We start from the raw sequence: 23,085 nt of genomic DNA on the forward strand, positions 1-23,085 counted from the left end.
GTTTGTGCTTGTTTTTTTTTTTCAGATGCAATTAACAACGACTGGCAACACTCATCTTGTAACATAATTGATATGCGTGAGCGTTTGTTCACAAAATTGTTTTTTTTTTGCTTCTCTTTTCCAGCAAGATCCGCAAAACTTGACGTCATTGCGAAACCTGCAATATCGCTTACTGTACTCATACGTATATCGTAGCACGTATGACAGAATACAACTGAACTTGCGCATAGAGACACGATGATACAATAACTCTCAGAAATGGCGGGGAATGAAAATCGATCGCTTGGACCTTCCGCCGCGTGCTTGCTCACCTAATGCTATTTGCTGCAATTGGTGCACTTTCGCATCGATCCGAACAATGATATTATTATAAACTGACGTACGCCGTACGTTATCTACATCGATTAATCCCACGTTACACGCCGCTAGCCTAATCGGAAGGTGAATTTCACGTTAGGTTCAGCCAACGTGTGCGTATATATACGTACAATTTACGCCAATGACACTTTTAATATTAATATAATTATTTCGATAAAACACTACGATAGATGGAATTGAGAATCTGTTGTTGGGTCGAAAAATTAAAAGAAAATAAAAGACGACAAGTGAATGGATAAAGACCTTGTTATGCGGTTTTTTTTTTTTCCCCACCTCCTCATTTTTGCCCGCGCAGCGCACGATCATTATTGTATTATATCAATATTCGCAGCGGCACGAGAGCGCGAGGAAGCACTCACCTAAATGAAGAATTCCCGAGGGTCGAACCTCCGCCTATGCACGCAGCAGCAACCGCGATTCTTTTTACATGATCCGGCAGAGTGGGTGCACTATAAAGGTGGGTATATCTGTGTACGATATACGGGTGGGTACCACCGTATTCAACCGCGAAAGTAACCGTATGTGTAACGAAACTAGACTGCAGAGAGCGATACGCCTATAGCGGAAAGAGAAAAGTGGGCATATTGTAAAAACGAGGCAGGATCCTCGAGAGAAATGTAGACAGGTATGCGATGCGTACGCGTGTAAGAATGGCTGGAAAAATATTACAAAGTATAACGAACGAGCCTGAAAAAGCGAAGGAAAAACAAGGGCCAATATTGCTGATAGAAATCGAAGAATGGAAAAATTGTCGACAAGTTTGTTTTCTTCTCTCGTCTTTTCTTCCTAACCTGAACCCGAGATATCCGCATTGGTTGTACACGTTATCCTGTCGTACACACATTTGCTGTTTCCCTCCCTCTCTCTCTTGGGAAAATGAAGAAATGCATTTTGTAAACGATTCGAGTTTAAGAAAAATGGTAAATTCGCACCTTTTCTGACTCCTTGAACGTAATCCTAAAACAGCTCGATAATGATTTTTTTTTTTTGCTTCGGACGTATCGTCGGCTGAAGCTAACAGTCAGAATTAGCAGCGAAACGTTCTAACGTTCGTTCGAGTAATGCAGCGTGGTCGGAAAATCCACATTTCGTGAAACACCTTGAACCCCCGATACTTTACTAGAATTCTACGAGGATGAAATTAAACTGCATTTCCCTATTTCCAAAAGCTTAAGCCTCAGCTTCGTTGATCCTCGTCGCTTTCGCCAGTTTCTTCCAATGCTGTTGCAGAGTAAAATACCGACTTCCCCTCCCCTCGACTACCTAATTGCCTCGCAAAGACCACGGGATTCGCGTGTCTCGGTGTAGGAAGAACACCCCGAGTCGTCAAATACGCAAGTATATGCCTAGACGTTAGTCGAGTAATATGAGCGTAATGTAAATAGGAAGAAGTAGAAGAAGAAGTAGAAGAAGTAGAAGAAGAAGAAGAAGAAGAAGAAGATGGTTATCCGAGGGCATATTTATTGCCCGAGCAGTAAAGCTAAGGTGGCTCCGGTTAGGCTGCTGGTTCTGCGCTCCCTCGCCGTTGTTTCAACCCCCTGAAACTCGCCGTATTTCTGTTATCTTTCGGATGGCACGCGATGTCGACTAGGCAGGTACCTTTACTCTCCGCGTCCACCTTCCCTCCTTCCTTACTTCCTTACTTCCTTAATTCCTTCGCCTCGTCATCGTACTAATACCCCCATAGTGTGCGTATACAGGGTTTAGAAAATTATAATCATTACTCTTGTTAAATGGGATATTTCTCGACTCAGCCATATAGCGCGAGCTAATGTTATTGTATTATACGCATGTGCCCTGGTGTAGGGCAAACAAATTTCACTCGACGATGAGGAATCGATAATTTATGTGTGACGGTGGCGCGAGGGGATCGAGGAATAATAATATAAGGGTTAGGGTGAAATATTCACCATCCTCGTCCGCTCTTCGCTGACTTACATCGCAGGACTCGGGATTACAATAGCTACGGTGAATTACGGAGCTGAGGATAAGATAATGCGGCTCCTGCGTCGACCGATAGTTTGTAACGAAAGGCAACGTGGTAGATCATCGACAAACAAACAAACAAACAAAAAACAAAAAAACAAACAGACGACGCATCTGAGAGGAAAGAAAAGTGTTTAGACGATTCTCTGCGTTGTTTATTTTAAGCATTGCTAAGCGTTTAAGAACCGACGTCATTAGCGTTATCCGATGCTTAAAAAACGATGAAAAAAAGCTCCTAAACATTTATCAATGTTTTTTGCAATACCGTTCGTCGTGGAACTCTTCAATTTTTGATTCTTCGCAAAGATTGAGGTATCTCCCAAGTAAAAAGTACGTCGAAATCGACTGCGGTACCCCGTCAAGGTTCGATCGGATTGCACCGACGATGCTTCGTGGATGCTTCCCCGTGTCTTTTAGCGGCGGTCGCGTCGTGAGAAGCTAACCGCAAAAAGAACGAGAGAGTGAAAGGTACGGACAAAGAGAGATACGAGAGCGAGAGCTAGCGGACGTGTATCTATCCCTCTTTCCGAAATCCTAAATTAAGGAAACGGACACGGAAAGGCACGTGTGAGGAGGGCATAAATCGTCTTCTCCCCCCCATCAGATCCTCCCGAGAGACCGTAAGGCAGACGGGTGGGTAGAGTTGCCGGACAGCCGCGGGACCGAGCGAGGGAGAAAAAACGGCACGCGCCTGCGTTCCGCTCAAATTAGTCTTAAAAGTAGCGACGCTGGTATAGGTGGGTGGGTAGGGAAGGTTATACATACATACATACATACATACATACATACATATATATATATATATATACATATATACATCCGATGCTGGTGTTGCCGCAGCGACGCTTTTCCATCTTCTTTTCCTTGTTCCCATTCCGAATGCATGCAGCGTGCGTGCAGCGGCAAACTAGTATTTTCGTTTTTCCTCATATTTTTTCTTCCCCCCTTCAATTTTTTTTTCTTTTTCTTTCCTTCCATATCCACCCCAAGATGCAGAGGCCAGGGCACGAGCCGGAGGGGGTGAGAAATGAGGAGGGTGGGCAGAGACATACGGAAAACGAGAACCGAACGCCTTTGCACGAGGCTTAGGTACGCCAAAGTGTAACAAAAAAAAAAACGGTCTGTGCAGGGGTGCTAGTTCTTTTTTTTTTTTTTGGAATACTGTTTCGTTCCTCGAGATTAGCCTGAAATATGAGGACGCGGCCATTTGTCGCTTATAAGGGTTGTTTATAAGGGGTGTAGGATTCCGGATCGGCGTGGAAAAAGAGGAAAATAACGAAACAAATGTAAATTTGATTCTCAGTCTAGATACACGTGTGTGTGTGTGTGTGTGTGTGTGTGTGTGTGTGTGTGTGTGTGTGTGTGCGTATAAATATATATGTGCATATAAGGTACCACGAGAAAAATAAGAAGAAGAAGAAGAAGAAGAAGAAAAAGTATAGCACGTTTTCCGTGTGAAGCGAAAACGACCTTTACGCACCCGCCCTCTGATATACCTACCTACCCTTTACTTTACACGATTCAACCCCTCCACGCGGGCTGTGCCGTTGCTTCTCTCGCGGCCTAATCTCTCGGAAGGAAAGGCGAAAAAAAAAACGAAGGACAAAAAGAAAAACAGGCAACAGAAACACACGAAAAAGGTTTTAGCGATAAATTTGCAAATTTACACGTTTCGCTGAACGGGAAATTAGGGTTTGTTCTTCCGTATCGCGTATCCTCTCTTTTTATATCGCGTGCGTGCTCGCTCTTCGTCCTTCTCCCTTCTCACTTTACCACCTTGTGTCGTGGTATATCTGAGACAAAGGGCTTACCCGAAAAAAGAGAGGGAGAGAGCGAGGGTGGGTTAAACCAATAACGTTCACATGGCAGTCGTTATCTTTTTTAATTCAGGATTTGACTGTAATGGTCACGATGAAGGATTCGTCTTATCTAATCGTATGTATAAAAAAATTAAATAACGTTCACCGATCATTCATTGAAATCGAACCGATACACTTTTTTTTTTTTAACGAACATAAACGCAACCGTTGCCTGCAAGTTAGACACGCAGAATTTCACCCCCGGCAGAATTGACAATGCGCGAGCAAAAATGAAACACGTCACGCATCATTTTTTCGTCAACGTTTGGTCATCATCGGAAGGATATACAAATTTATCTACACTACGGAGAACAAAAGAAAAGAAGAACGAGAGGAGTCTGAAATTTGACGAAAAAATGATGGGTGACGTACTCGATTGACCTACAGTTTCAACATCCGTTGCTCCGCTGTATCAGCGAGGTCAAGAAGACTTCGATATCCTTGAAAAAAAAAATAAAAAAATAAAAAACAAAATGTGCGATACGTTGCGGTAGGTGTACAGCGAAGCAGGGAGTGTCCGGCACATTCACCGCGACACGTCGGAGACGACGGGTCGTTATGACAAGGATATGGGAGGGTTGTCTGCATTATTCGAGTGGACTGCACGTGGGAGGTGGAGGGAGGGGATGGAAGAGAGATGGAGCGGCGTGCATACATGGACGGATGCCTGAAGCATGTAGCAGAGAGTTAACGAGAATTCATGGAATAGCAAGAGCGTCGTTTGTCGCGCGTATAGAGTCTGGATATGCGGTGTTGGTACACGGTAAACGGTATCCTGCAGCGCAGCAGCAGCAGCAGCGGGAGGATAGAGGAGACAGGAAGCTCCTTCCTTCTGGCTAGTGCCACTGCACAAGTCCAGAAACGTGGATTATTTTCTCCCTCAGTCTGTCTGTCTGTCTGGTAGTCTGGTAGTCTGGTCGACTCCCCTGACCCCGTAGTTCTAGCGCGTGTACGTCTCACCCTCTTCATCCCCTGAGCTTTTACGTGAGTGTGTGCGCGCGTTTCCCCCAAAACCAGGAAATACCGCGCACACGGGTATTCCGGAGGTGTAGCGTCAGCGGCATGCCAGGAACCAGTTCCGCTAAGCCGAGGAGACTAGGCGAACTAGGGTTCTAAGACTTTCGGGTTTCTTCCCACCTCCGCCTCCTCGTCCCCTCGTCGAAGGGCGCCGCGATGCCGCGAAGCAAACTGCTCTCTAGACCACGAGATGAAGGGGGAAAGAGAGAAGGGGAGGATACAACTTTCGGTATCTCTCATAGGTCACGGTGGGTGGATAGCTACTACACGTGCGCGCGTAGTTCTTTCTTTTCTTTTATTTTCTTTTTTTGCTTTCCACTTCAGCTTCCTCATCCTGATCCTGATCCTGATCCAGATCCTCCTCCTCCACCTCCCCTGTTTCTCTCTTTCTATCCGTGTTTATTCACACGTAGAAGAACGCGAGGTTAACTAGAGCGAGAAGTATCTTTCGCAACCCAAGCGCACACCCTCCGACGTCCACCGTATCGTACGTACGATATCCTCCGGTAGGTACCAGCGATATTTATCTAGGCATCTATCTCCGATCGGTAAAGAAAAATCACGAAACGATTCGAACCACCGCAGCGATCGGGGGTGGGTTTTATCAGCCCCGTGAATCGTCGTCCTGCCTTACAGGCAATGCTCGAAACTTCCTCTATGTACCCAAATGAAGCTCAACTCGTGGAAACGGAGTGACAAACTTTGCGCGTGGTCAGCGTGAAGCGGTCGGTTGTAAATTGCAGTGGCCGGCTGCAGTTTCGTTCATTCGTTCGTGCTGAAACGCTGCCGGTGCTGTTGCAGCAGTAGCATTTCCAGTCAGATGAGTTTTGACGCTGGGTCGATTGGGTGACCGACCAACCAGGTTGCGTACGCCGATCTTTGGCCGGCAGCCGGCCGACTCCCAAGCATATGGGACATATGGGGTACAGGTTTGTAAAGATCCACGGGTCTCGCAATCTTGTAATCCACGGTGTCCGGTAAAGGATCCGTAAAAAAATTCAATCACATTTTCAAGTTATTCAAGGACATTGAAAATGGAACATTTCCAGGACACGAGCAAAATTCGAGAACATTTCAAGGATCACCGGACACCGCGTAACCTCGAACCGAGTCGACGACCGATGGATGGATCGAGGGAATCGAAAGTGAACGGTACAATAATAATTGGTGCGGCTTCGCGGTGCGGGATGTGAAATAAAAGAAGCTCGTTTTCCGGTATCCGGTATCGCCTTCTTGTCGCCACGGACGGAAGGCGGAAGAAGAAAATGGAACGAGGACCCTCAAGGAGGGACCACTTTGCTTTGTTGCCACTCGGACTTGACGCCTCCTCCTCCTCCTCCTCCTCCTCCTACTCCTCCTACGGATAGACGAGCACGGGGCACGTGCGTCGGCTCTCCCTCTCTCTCTCTCTCACCCCCTCTCTTTCTCTCGCACGCACGTAGTAATTCTCTTCTGTTCTGGTCTGGTCTCCGACTCCTCTCAATTATACGCGGTAGAACCGAGTTAATTTCGGCACTTCCCAAGTTTCCTCAGCTTTTTCTTCCTCTCCTTCCCTCTTGTTTTACTTATTTATTTTTCACGACGCTCGGTGGTGTAGGTATTACAGAACCCAGAGCGTGCGCACGGTTCACCGTCGTCGTTTCCGGCGATGATCCCCAACTCGGCAAGAATTTTTAACCGTTATTAGCTTTCGGAACCATCGCGTACGTGCAGTGCTCGAGTCAACCTGCGACGACGAGTGCACAACCCGAGTGCAGAATGGAGACTCGCTCGTGTAAATACAATGATTACACTGCATCGAATGTTTGTTCAACTGCAGCGTGGTGTGTATGTATGCGCGCGCGCACGCACACACATATATATACACGTACGTAAGCCATTGCACGGCACTGGATCGGAGGAAGTCACCGGCCTGCTCCTCCTCGCGTAGACTAGATATCGGTTCGTCATATCGAGCACCTTCTTGCGCCTACCGCGCGTAGTGAGCGGTCATGCAGGTAGGTGAACCCTGAAAAGCCTGGCGCCTGGGAAACTGGTAAACATGCAGGTATATACGCACGCGTTTTACTCGATATCGCATCACGTGCAACCGCACTTGTGGCGTGAACAGAAGGCGCTTCTTCTTTATCTTCTTGTTCATTTTCTTCATCGTAGCCAACATCCCGCGGTATTATACTGTTTATAGATAGGCGAAGTGAGGCGAGTTGGGTAGAAATTGAATAGCCGAGGAGGTTCGACGATTTTTTTTCACCACTCGTCCAGGGCCTCCGCCTCATTCTCGTTTTTCTCCATTTTCATCGCTTCTCTGTGTGAGGAAAAATACGCGCAGTCAGGGAGGCTGGAATCCTGTAGTAGGATCATTCCTCCAAATTGCGGACGACCAAGAAGAAGAAGAAGAAGAAGAAGAAGAAGAAGAAGAAGAAGCAGCAGCAGCAGCAACAAACACCAGCTCGGCGGTATATAAAGTAGATAATTTGACTAAGTGACGGGTGACAGCTGTCAGCAGTAAATAAGTAAGTAAGTAAGTAAGTAAGAAAGAAAGTAAGGCGAGCTCGGACCGAAGGAGATAAAGAATGACTTGTATAATTCTCTGATCGAAGGGACATTTTTCCCCGTTTCGAGATGGGTCGGCGAAATTTGCCTTGCGGAATCAGCGTCTGGTTCGGATGCTAATAAAACTGTCACGGGGTTGCAGGTCACGAGGGTGAGGAAAGGCGAAGACGAAGGCGGAGGATGTCCTTCTCCCTTCGCCTCCTTCTCCGCGACCATCCCTCTCGATTGCGGCACCACCAACAGCAGCTGGGAGTCATTTTCCACCAAACGAAATTGCGGTCGCCGCCGACCAAGCAGCCACCTACTACCCCGGTTCCGGTCCTAATGACCAGTCTTATCTCTCTCCTCTCCTCTCCTCCACCAACCGCAAGTTATCGGCGAAACGCCGTCACCCCCTCCCTCTACCTCGCGGTGCGCATAAAACCCGATCACTATAAACAGTCCAACGTGATGTCTCGTGGTCTCTCGTGTCTCGAGATATCCTGATTGTGAGAAAGCCCGAAGGAAGACAGGAGGGTTTCTTGACCGTTATACTACGACCGAGGAGAAAGACGAGAACAAACTCTTTTCCCTTCTACATTAAACGTGGTGTCCGGTAAAAAGTCCGTAACAAATTCAACGACATTTCCAGGTTATTCAAGGACATTCGGGAAATATACAATACGTTAATGGCAGAGGGCATTGTACGTAATCGCGACGCGTGAGATTCACGTTATTTCTACTACAACCTGTTAGTGGGTAAAAAGGAAAAACCAGCTCCGAGGTGGGAATCCACTTTTTCTACAAACAGTTACTCGGCGAGGACAAATAAATATATCGTTCGCGGTACGTCTTAAAAATAGAATATTTTCGGAACTTTTTAAGGAAAAGCAAAATTCGACGATTGTCACGTAAAATAATACCGCAGATCAATATCGTCGCGTTCTAAACTCCAACCACGACTTACGCGTACTTAGCAATCCATTCCGCATCATTCGATCGATTTATATTCACGTACAGTTGACGATCTCTTCGCGATAAAAGTGTCGTCGAGCAACTGATTGGTCTTAAAGGTACGCTAATTGATCAATAATTGATCAGCAATAATTGTCGAGGGTTGAGCAAATCCCGCGTGAATACATTCGGAAGCATTTTGAATCGAGAATGGCAAACAACACCGACGCACGAATACATCGTCGATCGCTACTCGGTTTCCCGTTTACGTTTGCACTTTCGAAGGGTGGTTGTCGGCTCTGCAGCGTGCATATCCACGAAGGTGTCGACCGGTGTCCGTAGAGTATACCACAGAGCCGGTGTTGTTGTTGTACCTCCGCACACGGAGTGACGGACACGTTGCGCGTTTTTATAGCCGTATCGTGTCGCTCGTTGACTCCTACTCTCCGTATGTGTCACGTCGCGACGATTTATATAATTCAACGAATAAATAAAAGGCGTTAATAATGTGATGATATACAGTTACAAACAGCTGCAAAGCGACCCATTTTGCTCTGTACACGAAACTCCATGACTGACAGTGAGAGTAAAATTTCACTGGAATCTGAAACTATTCATATTTCATTATCCTGTTAAGAATTGAAGAGCAATGCGTTTTTTAATTAAAATTAGCAGAGTGGGTAACGAGTATAGGTGAGAAATCGCCGTTGATAGCGACGGACAACGACCGCACATTATCCGGGGATTTCGAATGGAGAACGAATCAGACGAAGGGATGCAGGTAGCGCGCATGAGGTACGACGTTCGAATTAAGTTGGCAGAAGAAACAAAAATAGAAGAGACCGACCGACTGTCCGGAGTCCGGAAACGAGTGCATGCTCGTTTATGGATCGAGAGCGGACGAGGAAAATTTTTCCTATCGTGCCTCGAATACCGTATTACGCAGACGACGAGGACGATTCGAGAAGCCATCGTCGTCGTCTCCGTCGTCTTCGATCTACGTATACGTGTACGTGCAGTATAGATAAATCGACGCCGCATACGTGCGGTATAACCTTATAACCGAAATTGTCGTAACCGTGGGCACGTTTCCTTCGACGTCTCACTCTGGCGCCCGACATGTTCCGACGATAGGATCGAGCGATGCGGCAGGAAGGGTATCTCGTATGCCACGGGTATTCGGAGAGCGTTCGCTAGCGCTTCGGGATTTCTAAATGCACAAATTCGCGAGTACGACGACGCGTGGTACGTAAGGAACAGGGTGTACTCCTCGTTAAGTGTCCGCGAACGCGAATGTACGTTTTTAAATCTGGCACCATTTATCTGTGGCTAAAAGTTGACAATCGATTGTCCGACGGGTACACCGTGCGAGTCGCACGGACACGTTGCGGAAATTGGCGAGCTGATCCGAACCAAGCCGATCGTTTGTTTGATTATTTAACGACAAATTGATAACGGAAAAAGATTAATTTTGAGGTTAGAGTGTGATTCAAACGCGAGGAAGGACGTTTTTTTTCAATAAAAGTTCATCGTCAAACTAACGTTTTTGGTCGTATTTCGTATTATTTTCGCACGATTTTCGCGAATGCGAATATTCGTTACACATCGGCAGGGTGACTCTACCCAGCTCTTCTATGGGTTTAACGTTTCGGCCTAACCCTGGAGAAATAACGTTACATATTCCATCGACTAATCTTTCCCCCGTAAAAAGTAAAAAGCGAGTATTCCATGCACCACCACAGTCGAGGGTCTCTGAATCAAAGCCACCGCAATACAAACAACCGTAGGTGTTGACGGCATAGTATAGACGGCATAAAGGTACAGGGTACATAGGTATACACGTACAAGGGTAGGCGAGGTGCCGGTGAACACCTGGCGGTAAACGCTTCTGAATTTGTTAAAATTTAAACGACGTTAAAGCTCGCTACGGCGCAACGAACATTCCGTGCAGAGAGTGCGAGGAATGAAGATACCCTCACGGTTCTGTATACATATACAGGCGCATAGAGGAGATACTGCGAAAATGTCGAGAGAAAATACAAGCCAAGTTCTTCCGAGGTATACCATCCAGTTATAATAGCAGCACACCCTGAGATTCTCCGTGCGGCGTTAATACCGTACACGTAGGTACAACTGAAAGACCGAAAGACCGAAACAGGGAAAGCAACGCTCTCTGTGCCGATGCACACACGCGTGTGTTTCTTTCCGCGATAATACAGGTATGCATGCATTGCGTGGCAGCAGTGAGAAGCAGAGCGCAGCGCAGCAAGTTTCAACCGCATGCAGTTGCAACTCTTCCAGCATCCTCCACCGTCTGCATCAGCATACAGACGATATTATCGTTCGATGTACAGATATACAAGATGTTACACATTACGTCCAACACGGGTACGTATAACGTATACGTGTAGGTAACACGCATTAATTTTAACAAAGTTTTCCAACTGTGGCAGGGCACACGTAGGTAGGTATAACGATAATAACGTATAACTAAATAAACGCTTTACCTAGCTAGATATAGTTAAAAGCCGCGGTAACCTAAATCACGGGGTGGAGGGGAGGAAAACATTCCGAGTTGGTGGAGGAGAACATATACATGTATATATATATATATATATATATATATATATATGTATACAGAGAGAGAGGGCGTATAATAATATTACCATTCGCCCCGGAGTTATAATAACGAGAGCGAGAGGAAGGGAGAGAGAGGAGGGGGTGAGAGGGATGAACGATATTTTACACGGTGAAAAGCTAAAAGGCCAGGGAGGAGAGCGTCAGGCAAGCAAGCAAACACCGTGGTAGGAGTGTTTATAACGATAGGTAGGTACGCCGAGCATATGATACTGTCGATTTTTGACTCGGAGGCTTGATGAGGCAGAAAGAGAAAAAAAAAAAAACAAGACGAGACGAAACGTCAAAATTTCAACGCTCGATTAATTACCACAAGCTTACATTACGTGTCTCTACATTAATGTCTGCGGATTATAACGATCGGACTGTTAACACCTTATTGCATGAATTACGAGGGATGTCAAATAAAAATTTTCACGAACATCTACGCATTTTTCCCCATCTTTCAATTTTTTCCTGCCTTGGTAACTTCTTTATCGCTCAACGGACCCATATTTAATTTCCGTAAGATCCAAAACTTTTATAAGACGTACATACGAATGAAGGATAAACTCACCTCGACTAGGGTGATGAGGATGATGAAAAGGGGCGGCGGACAGCACGTGTAATGGTCAGCGTAGTATTTCCGATCCCTTTCCTCGGTGAGAAATTCGTCGCCGATCATGCGTACCATCCTGAAATACATTAATAAGGAAGAAATAAGAAGAGTGAATTAAAATTTGATTAAAGGAATCGTGTATAAATTTACTCTCCGTCCTTGCGTTAAGGTACGTAGGTACTCGATACAAGTCACGTGATGTCCAACCTAACCTAAGCGTACATCCTTACACTCGCGCTTTCACACCCACATATATGTGAGAGTTTTTAGTCCTGCAGCAGCGCAAACGGTATTATTCTTCCTTGGCACGATGCCCCGTTTTCGAATGATGCGATCAGAGGATAGAACAAGAAGAAGAAGAAGAAGGAAAAGAAGTCGGATCGAGAATGTACGTGTACGTATACGTGCATGCGTGTGTGCATGTGTGTGTGTGGGGGGTATAGATAGACGGGCAACCATCCATATATGTATGTACGTCTAGAACTGGGGGGTCGATAAAACAATCGTGCTGCGGTTATAGAAGCCGGACCGAATAACTGCGGAGAGAAAATAATAGAGTGAAGGAAGTGAGGGGACATAAGATGGATTTTTGCGGCCGGGTTCGATCCGGCCTCCGCAGGTCTCTATGTTCTATACGGCACCAGCAAGCAAGAGAGCTTTCGAGACGAGACGAGACGAGGTCCGTCCTGGCTTCGGGTTGACTGATCGTCCCGATCCTGCACGTCAACATCCACCCGGATATCTCAAGCTAATCTTTACTTCGCACTGATCCACGCGTTGTGCAAGAACACTCGGATCGGTATCCGAGGACGAGGAAATCCAAATGTCTGAATAGTTCGACGAGCCCTTTGACTTGGACTTTGAACCTGTATCTCGATTGAAATGACTGTACGAGGTCAGCAGAAACAATTTTTTTCTTCATTTCTTTCGTGTTTCTATTGAGATGAAAATGATAAATTTTGATTCTATGCATCGAGTAATAACTAAAACCAATTTTTTTGATGCTCGTCTCTCAAGTTTTTTGATTGATAGCTAGGTAATGTGGGTGACTATTCGGAAGAAAAGGGAAAACGTTTTCATCAAAATGCGATGGACTTTATTGTTATTAATGTTATCAGGGGCGACATAACGAGAGCATGATGAGAGATTACGTTTTTTGGGTCAATAGAAGAAGTACAAAAAACATTTGCAGCTTATTGCTAATTATTATTTTTACATAATGGTGATTGAAATGGAAAACTGAAGTTGGTTTAACCGTTAACTTAGAATAAATGTTTGTGAAAATGGTGGTTTCTAGAAAAAAAAACATACTTTAATCTAATAAAACTATTTTTTCATTCACTAGTTATGTGGATGAAATCAAAATTCGACATCATTTGACATCCAGACTGGAAATTCTTGGTGACCGGTGTTATCCGTGAACGACGAAGACGACGATGTCCATCAGAGATATTGGACAGATACTGCATAAGCAGAATTTCGGGTAGCGTGGTACTGAGATTATTTTGAGAGAACAGCGCCAGTTCATCATCATCGTCGTCATCGTCATCGTCGTCGTCGCCGTCGTCGTCACTCGACTCCATTTGTTTGTACCTACGTACGACTACGTTTGCAATGATAACAAAGTGGAATAGCGGAGAAGAGAACAAATTCTATGCATCGCTCTGCTTCCTGCGATGTCGCGTCTCTCACGTCGCGAAGTGAGACCTGACGCAGAGGCTGCATAGACTAGAACCTGGCGCTTCGTCGACGACGAGACGTCGTCGTTGAGACTTGCAACGGAAATAACATCGCGGGTAAAAGGCAGACAGAGAAGTAGGTCTCTATTTTCTCTCATTTTTCTTTCTCACCGTCGCAACATCCTCCTCCAGGGCCGCCGACGTCGTTTCTACGTGTGTGTATACAGACACGCACGCGCACGCATTATCTTTTACTTTCTTTATCATTACATTTCATTTTTTTTTTTATGTTTTCACACTTTTCATCTCTCTTTGGGGAGGGGGAAAAAAAAAAAGAAAAGAAAACCGTAGTAGTTGTGTACAGTTTGTTTTTATGTTTTTCACGTTTTTCTTCCCCTCCTCACTCTTTTTTTCCCAACGAGTCTAAATCCACACTTCTCAGTAATATTAAATTATACACACACAAGCGCGTAAACGCATCGTCTCGACTAGTCGAGGGGTTCGACCCTGATGCATATAATATTCGTGTTTATAAAATTTCGGAGCAAATAAAGAAAGAAATATAAATTCTCTGCCGTACACGTATTATGCAGCTTATATACTCGACTTAATATTGTTCATTTCTTTTCACACACGTATAGGACATGTGGCCGTTGGCCAACGACGAACCCCTGCAGCGAGATGACTGAGCACACTGCCACACATAATACGTATGCTTATGCGTAAGAGAATTTTTGACGAGCGTATAAACGAAGAGAAGGAAAAAATACAAAAAAAAAAAAAATGGACACTCGAATAAAGAAACGACGAACGAATAAATACCACCAAGATTCCGGCCCCCCCGACGGAGGACTTTGCACAATACGTCGTCTTACGTTTAAGTAGCGTAATAAAGGGTGGTATAGGGGTTCAGCCCTTAATGAACGATAATGCTTCCCCTCCCCCTTGGCGAGAGAAGAAAAGGGAGAAAAACGAAAACAAAAAAACAACAATACCCGAATCATTCTGAATTGCGCGTACAAGTTTATGTACAAGGAATAATACCTAAAGTGTGTTTTACTCCGCATTCTCACAGTGCGTTAAATTGTAGACAAAAGAATCACGCACATATATGTATAATTATTATATATGAACCGCTTTTATACCAGCTGTATAAGTCTCATGATTTTCTTTTCTTTAATTTTTGAATCGGGGCTTGTTTTTTTTTTCTAATTGTTTTCGTTGACTTTTGTCCGGTTTCTTTCAAGTGAGAAACTCTAGAACAGCAAAAAATTATGAAATATGTACTTCTTTTTCTTCTACATGCAATAAGAATTCCGGGTATAAGTATTTTAATGACACATGTTTTATGAATTCTTTTTACAGACCCGCAGTCTTGGAAAATGTATACATATTATACGCGCAAGAATTTTTTATGCAGGAAATAGATGAAAAAATGAAAAAAAAATAAATTTTACGGGTTAGACATAATCGTTACGTACAAGGTAATATCGTATCGTTCAAAGAAAATCAAACATTATTGTGTAATAACGAATATAAGAACGCAGGGAAGAGGATAAATTGAACGAATTACGACACCGCGATGGTGAATAAGCGAGTGAAAAATTCAAGAGAAACGATACGTATATTATGTAAAATTAGGAAAACGAGCGTCGGGTGTATAATGGGAGCTAATGATATTACATATGTATGTATGTAGGTGGGTACGAAAGTATGACCCGAGAATGACGCGAAGACGCGACTTTGATATGGAAATTGTTGGCGTCGGATGAAGCAAAAGAAGATGAAAAAAGACGCGGAAGAAAAATAAGACGAATTCAATTTAACCCTGCAGACACGAATGTATAATCTATGTCAATAAAACCCATATTCAACATTGCACGACGTATAGTATTTCAAGTTTTTTTTTTTGTTTGTTTTCGAACTTTATTTCACAAGGTAGTTTGTCCATCTAGTTTTCTATGTCGGAACAAGAAAGAAAAAAAAATCGAGAATCATTTCTTCGCTACCCGAAAAAAACACCGATTCTGTGAAGTTATCGAGATTTTACCGTAAAATCTGTGAGCGAATTAGCGAAAAGCCGTCGACTTGGCATTCATTATACTCCGTGAGAGAACAAACGATACTTTTACACTTTTACGAGGCTGATGTTAGCAGTAAAGTTACCGTAACAAACGTTGAACGAAAAATTACTATTTTGCACCGTTAGAATGACTGGAAATGTAGTAGAATTTACAAACTCTCTTTTTTTTTCTTCGTGCTTTATAAACATCAAGCTTCAGGGAATGCTAAAATTGCAAAATAACGAGTTTTTCTAAAAATGCATTATTACAATAACGTTACAAACTTCACCCTGATACACTTTGTCCATTATGTACATGCGAGAACAATGTAAGAATGGAATTACAAGAACTGAGATACTTGGAGGAGGGAAGAAGAGAAACGATCGTATTGAAGTTAGTCACGTTATCGTAACGATTCATGCCGATGAGTAAAACCGTCATTTCGCGATTTTGGAACTGTCTGAAATTCGGTAAACGGTTAATAAAACAAAACGCAATCATATTTTGGAACCTTAGTTCTAAAATTTTAAAAATCATTGTGAAATTAGAAAATAGTCATGTTTTCCTCCAATTTCACGTTACGATAACGTTACGAACTTCGTGATAAGAAACGCGGATCGTCGAAAAAAGCGAAGCGAGATGAAGAAAGAGAGGGTGGCCACTGAATCTCCATCACGAAATTCCCAGACTATTCTTGGTTTTCCAGAGAAAAGTCATAAAAATTTCCCTGACCGATTCGTATAAATTGTTTCAAGCAAATTGAATAAAAATTGCATATTTTCCACAGAATGATTATTATTATTTTCCGTGTGAAAGTACGAACAGTCGCTCGGGTCGGACTGTCCCATCCAGCCGATGCGAACGATCGTTTGTAAGGTAATATTTCGGAATATTCAAAGTTTCACGAGAACTTTTTATTAATTTATCTAAAGCTTAAAAAAATTGTGCCACGTATGAAGAGACAACATGGCAAACGATTCTCTGGCTTCCTGCAAAAACCCCTGACGTTTCCCCGACTATTCTAGAATTTCCGAATTCCATGAAATTTCCAGGTTTTCCAGAATTCCCTAACCTCTGGCCATCCTGAAAGACACACTAGGCACACAAGCTGATCGAGGACGCCGACGGCACGCGCCGTTCTGAAATTAAATTCAAAACACAACACAACGATATGCGTAAATCATCTTGAAACCTAGGCAAACAGAGAAGCTTGTAAGCAAGTGTCTGTGTGTGTGCGTTTGCGCGAAGCAACAAAGCTTATCAACTTTTGAGAGACACGTGTCTCGTTACTTCGCGAACCTGACGTCGAGTGTGATGTATATGATACCTGGGCAGTGAAAAACTTGGATGAAAAAACAAAAAAAAAAGGAACAAGATCACAACATACATGATCGAGGTGTGCTGGGGCCTGTTGGGATCCCCCCCCGGATAAATGCTGGCTGCAGGATTAACGAACCCCTGCACGACCTGTCGTCGGTTGCCGGCAACCGTCGTGACGGTCGTGGTTGTGGTCGTTGCGATAGTCCTCGGCTGGGATTGGACATCCTTGAGTATTTTCGTGGCACTCAACGGCGTCGTGACACACATTATAAAAACAAAAATCCCGTCGTATCGAACGACGCGACAAACACACACATAGACACCGACACCAACAGCAACAGCAACAACACAACAGCAGCAGCACAAGATCACAAGAACAACGCGATATGGTGATACAACGATTGTTTTTCGCCAACTGATTAACGACGATAATGATAAATAACGATCATCAAAGGTGCACCGATCAGATGTGTTCCTTTTCTTTTTTCTTTTCTTGTTTCAGCTTACAAAATTTTATTCAAATTAACACAGATTCGTGGATGTGTTTTTTCTTTCCTCTGTTTTCTTCCCTTCGGATTGTCGAATTTAGGAGGGTCTTATATGCGACGTATACATGCACTGTACCAAGTTATTATACTGTCATATATACAAAGACACGTGCGCACGCTGCTGCCTAGAGCGGGTATCACTTGTTGGCTGTCAATGCAGCAACGGTAGCGTGTGTTCACGTTTGTTTTCTTCCTCCCTTCACCTCTCCTTCCTCTTCTCCTTACTCGTCTCAGTCCTCTGAACGAAATTGAAGTTTCCGTACACAACTTCCGGATCAAGAAGAATAAAGCGCGAGGAAAAAAAAAACCCAACTCCAACTTCGCACCGAAGAATAAATAACAAGACCAAAACAACGCTTATATTTGTAAATCGTCCGATCTCCCCCTCAGCGAAAACTATAGGAAACGATATGATGACGTCAACAACAAGAACAACAAAAACAAAAGCTACAATCGTCGCACCGCAGCCGATAGATGTTTTATTTTATAATATATATATATGTGTATATATATATATACGACGATAGCGCAAAAACTGTGTTTGTTTGTGTTATTGTTATTATTATTATTATTGTTGTTGTTGTTTTTATTACTATTATTATTAATACGATTATCGTTCGGAAGGCGATCGGATCTCGAGGATCGATCCCGCCTCTACACGAGGCTGCATTCGCGTCAAGGCCGCGGTTCGATGCATGCCCCGTTCTCGCAGGACGGCTGCCGCGGTCAGACTGTCTGACTGACTGACTGAGTGACTGACTGAGCGAGGTAGCGAGCGGAGTGGTAGAGCGGGGTACAAGGGTATGGGGTACAGGGTGTACGGTTCCAGTTTCGCGCGGCTCGCTCGCTCGCTCGCGTCGCGCCGAGTGCCACGAGCCACGGGGCCGACGGCTCCCGACATCCTTCCGAGAGCCTCCCGACGGGCTGCGTGGGTGTGCACGCGGCGACGAGGGGTCGAGGGAGGCCAGAGGCAGCCGGTTATTGGCCGCGAGTCTGGCGCCTGCCGAGGGGAGGGGGGAACACCAGGCCAATCACGCTCGTTACTCGGTCAACGCCGCCGATGCCTCGAACGCGCACTTCAAAGAGATTCGCCGAGCCTTCCGACGACCGAGTTGCCGCCGCTTCTCTCTCTCTCGTCCTTCGCTACTCCAATAACACAGGACACTCACTCAGCCGCGAGCCGTCAGCCGCGAAGGTTCCGTTGCGAACGACCGTCGGCGGTTTCTTCGTAATATAATTCTGTACAGTTTTAATTTATTATCTTATTAGTTGTTTTCTTCACCGTCAATCGCTCGCGTTTCCTGTGTGTATACATATATACACATATATATACACACACACATGGATGTATTTACATTCGTTTTTTATATTCTATCGTCAATATCGTATTATACCTGCAGTTTTGGCGTTTTCGGTGTTTTTTTGTTTTTTTTTTTATTTCTCCAGATCTTACGTTTCAATTTCATTCTTTCTTTTCTTTCTCTCCTACTCAAAGTCGCAAAATTCTACAACAAAACGATAATTTCGTTACCCTTGCTCGTACCTACCCACCTACCTACATTGGTGGAAATCCAATCGCGAATCATCTTGTTCCTTTGGCGGTGTTTTTCTCATTCAAATACGTATAATTGTTATATTATATGTTGAACAATAATTATCTATGTGTATACATTTATTTGTGTCTCTGGCCGCGGTTGATGCGATGTCAATGAAGTGATTTACAATTTAATGTAGTTTTTTTTGTAGGCACTTTGTTTTCATTCTTGAAATTTCTCCCGTGTGTGACTATTTTCGTTCTATCGCACACGTACATCTCGCAATCGAAATAATTGTAAAATGTGTGATTTAGATGTCTGTAAATCAGACGACGGAATTCAGTTTTCCTGCATTTTTGTTTCATTTTCAAATTCCTGCGTCAAAGTTTCAATTCCTGCATTAATTTCAATGGCTATAAATCACCTTTACTCTGACCGAACTTTTACATACTTATATTATATGTAGGTTTATAAATAATGCATGCATCGGGGTGGTGCAATAATAGTAATAATAATAATAAAATTATTATTACTATCATTTTAACGACAAAAACGATTTAGACGATAATACCAACCTTTGGAACAGAGGCGGTTCGTCAACGAGCAGATGAAAATCGTTTTCGGAGCAGACTTCTCTGTCGCGATGATGAACGGCGCATTTGAAACTACGGCTACGCTTTCCACTCATCTGCAACAATAGAAAAAATCAAACGATAAAAATTAACGTTTATTATTCACAATATTGTAGTGTAAAATAAATAATTATAAAGTCAAACTTTTACACGCGAATTTTTCCTTTGCCTGTAAGTGTTACAGACAGCATCGATTTTGGTATCAATATCGCATTATAATCTGTAAACTTTTGACATTGTATAATCAATGCAGAATTAATCGTGAAATTAAAATGAACCCCATGCACGGCTTCACGGCGGTGGTTCTTATAAACATACGCATAGGCGTACGATAGGCACAAGGTACACGGCGTGACCTGAGCTATTAATCTAGCGTAGGTGTAACGTAAATGCATACGTGAATATAGGTATGCGAACACGAGGCCAAGGGTATGTATATCAGAGGTATACCCACGTGACGCGAAGAGCGAGAGAGCTCGACGAGTTTAAGGAGGCAAGCCGCGCCGACAAAGCTTTGTAATTAATACCGCGGTATTAATTAATTATAAGCCGCTTTTAACGTGCAATTTAGAAGCTGCTGCAGCCCCTTCTCCTCGTTCCTATCCTCCGCGTATATGTATAATGCAGAACGTATGCAGATGTGTATGTATATGTATAATAACCAAAGGAGTTCAAAATGCGAGTTAACTCAGCCAATTGTTCGAGCTTTGATTGTTTTACAGGTATATTACAGACGATTCAATGTATTTATATTTATATTTACTTTCATTCTAAGGAAAAATAAATACCTGTAATCTTATACGTCGCACTGTTTCTCTTTTTTTTTTTTTTTTTTTTTTTTTTTAATACCGTATCTTATACATTTTCACTCACCGAAACCGGAAAAGATACCATCGAAAACATAATATCTACCACAAACATCCCGTGCAGCTGAAATAAAATATTTTTTTCACACCTGTGTTACATATGTGCGTGCCAGTATAGGCCTAAGTATTCACTTATTCGCGACTTTGAGACTGAAAGTACCCGATAGACGTATCGAACGTTTCACCGCGGTCTAGACGTGTCAATTCGAAATTGAACGGTGGAGGAGAAGAGGATAAGGGCGAAAACGCGATTCCGATCGGTGATCGTTCGAATAAGAAACGAACGTTTCACTGCTACTTACAATATATATATAGACATATTATACCCATATACGTTATGCCTTGTACGATATACAGTTATAGAAGCGGGCGAAGAGAATTCTCTTACATTCATTTGAACAATTCTCAGTCTTTCTCGAGCCCCGTTTTCTCTACAATTGTTTTATTATCTCTCTCACGCAGCGTTTAGGAGTTAGTATAAAGTTTTAGGTCAGATTAGGGTTTTGTGCATTATACCTATACCTTAAGAACCGATCGAGGGTAGATACGGCTTTAGAAGAATACCTCTGCTACGCCACATTCCTTTTTACGCGTACGTACTTTATGCATACATATGCGTATATGTACATACACGTATCTATATGTGAAATAAAATTGCTGTTTCACCCAGCTCTTTGAAACGGCGTTCGATAGACGTTATACTTATACATTATATGTATAGCTAGAGCGTCGTGTAGGTATATATAGATATAAAGTTTCCACATCACTGGTGTGTTCGTAGAATAGCTGATAAATAAGTAAGGAAATGTTTTCTTTTTTTGTCTCTCTTAAATTGATCTGTTACTGTTCACAAGCTTTTTCTTTCTACGTTCGTTTCAACTTCCGTTGATATATGCTAATTTTCACGTGAGTTGGTACTGTGATTGTTAACATGTAACATAGCTATTATATACCGCGTAATATATTTCTCAAATTTATTTACTTCATCAGCGAAAAATATATTTCAAATAAAATTTCTCACCCCATGCAATTCTTTATTTATATGCATACATAAAACAAGTTGCGAATCATCGTAATACGTAAAACAATAGCGACGACAATTCTATTATATTCTATATTCATTCTTCCTGTACGTACACTCGGACTTTAGATTACGAGTTACACGATGAGCCTAACAAGACGCCGCGCATAACGAGAATTGACGCAAGGCACGCGAATCGGTTGTGAAATAGTCGCGCGGTGTGAGTCGGTCCGTATCTGTCTCTGCGACAGAGAATGAAAACTATAACGTAGAGAGAGCTTTGAGTTTTACCAATACCCGTAATATACGCATACATTATACAGGAAATTTGTTTGTTGCCAAAAAAAAAAAAAATTGCGTTCAAAGTAAAATTACGTATATTACATATTATTCCTTGCAATAATAACAAAAATAAATTTGCATGAGATAAAAGTTAATTGAGTTTCGTTATCAAAAAAGTATAACAAACCTTTTTTGCAGAACATTGATGCATCCGACATTTATGTTATACATCGCCTCCTTACCGAACTACAAGATTCACAAACAATCGAAATCGTTTTCGCATGTTAATTAAATGGAAAATGGAAATTGGAAAATCGCGCTCAGGAAAAAAAGTGACTGAAAAAAAACAAATATATACATATATATATTTATGTATATATGTAAATATACAAACAAGTGTATTACATGGATAAAATTAATATTGGGAAGCTAATTGACCGAGTATTACTTTTTGATCAAAAGTGTAAGTGTTTATATTTAAAGTACGTCAATTCCTAACTCTGCGAACGGTTTTAATTTTCTCCCTAAAAACAACCTTAAACCCCCCGCCCCCCACAAAATCCCCTATTGGAATTTTTTCCCCCCCAAATTTGGGAGAAAACCCCCCATGCCGGCAACACTCTACGGCGAAAATTTATTACCGAACTGCGGCGGTGCCGCGGGTGGAAAAACTACGAAACCTCGAAACTCGGATTACGTGAAAGACACGCAATGCGCTATATCGCTGCCTCGGTGCTGCTGATACTTTGCTCTGACTGTACATACCATGTATCTTACAAGTACGCTTGCATCGTCCTACTATTAAAGCGAACGTGCAGAGCGAACGAGTTTATACACACATGTTATATACCGGCGTAAAGCTTGCACACGAACGCACGCGGAGTCATTAATTAATTTATGTAATTGACTTCCGCTTGTAAACCTGACCAAAGAGGAACCCCCGGTATTATGAGCCACAACGCGTGTGCGAGTGTATGTTGACCTATACGTATAAATATTGGTACGTACGCCGTATCCTGCCCGTCGTCTACCTGTCTACTTACTCACAACGCGAGACTTTATTAACCGCGTGTTATTTATTATACATATGATACGCATTCACGAATACGTATATACTCGCTAGCTTTGGCTGTCCGGTGTCTCGGGGAGGGTTAAAGGAACTAAGGAAGAAGATAAAC

At 43.1% G+C, this 23,085-nt stretch overlaps 1 protein-coding gene across 1 annotated transcript in view; it reads right to left on the reverse strand.

Annotated features, from left to right (window-relative positions):
- Positions 1-23,085, reverse strand: part of LOC124186249 (protein rhomboid) — a 146,952-nt gene that overhangs the window by 16,072 nt on the left and 107,795 nt on the right. Inside the window, exons 5-6 of the mRNA XM_046577799.1 lie at positions 19,682-19,794; positions 11,920-12,037 (exon numbers count right to left, since the gene is read on the reverse strand). Of these exons, the coding sequence (XP_046433755.1) occupies positions 11,920-12,037; positions 19,682-19,794 (231 nt within the window). The remainder of the gene's footprint in view (positions 1-11,919; positions 12,038-19,681; positions 19,795-23,085) is intronic.

The sequence above is a fragment of the Neodiprion fabricii genome, chromosome 7, assembly GCF_021155785.1.
Source record: "Neodiprion fabricii isolate iyNeoFabr1 chromosome 7, iyNeoFabr1.1, whole genome shotgun sequence".
Classification (NCBI taxonomy): Eukaryota; Metazoa; Arthropoda; class Insecta; order Hymenoptera; family Diprionidae; genus Neodiprion; species Neodiprion fabricii.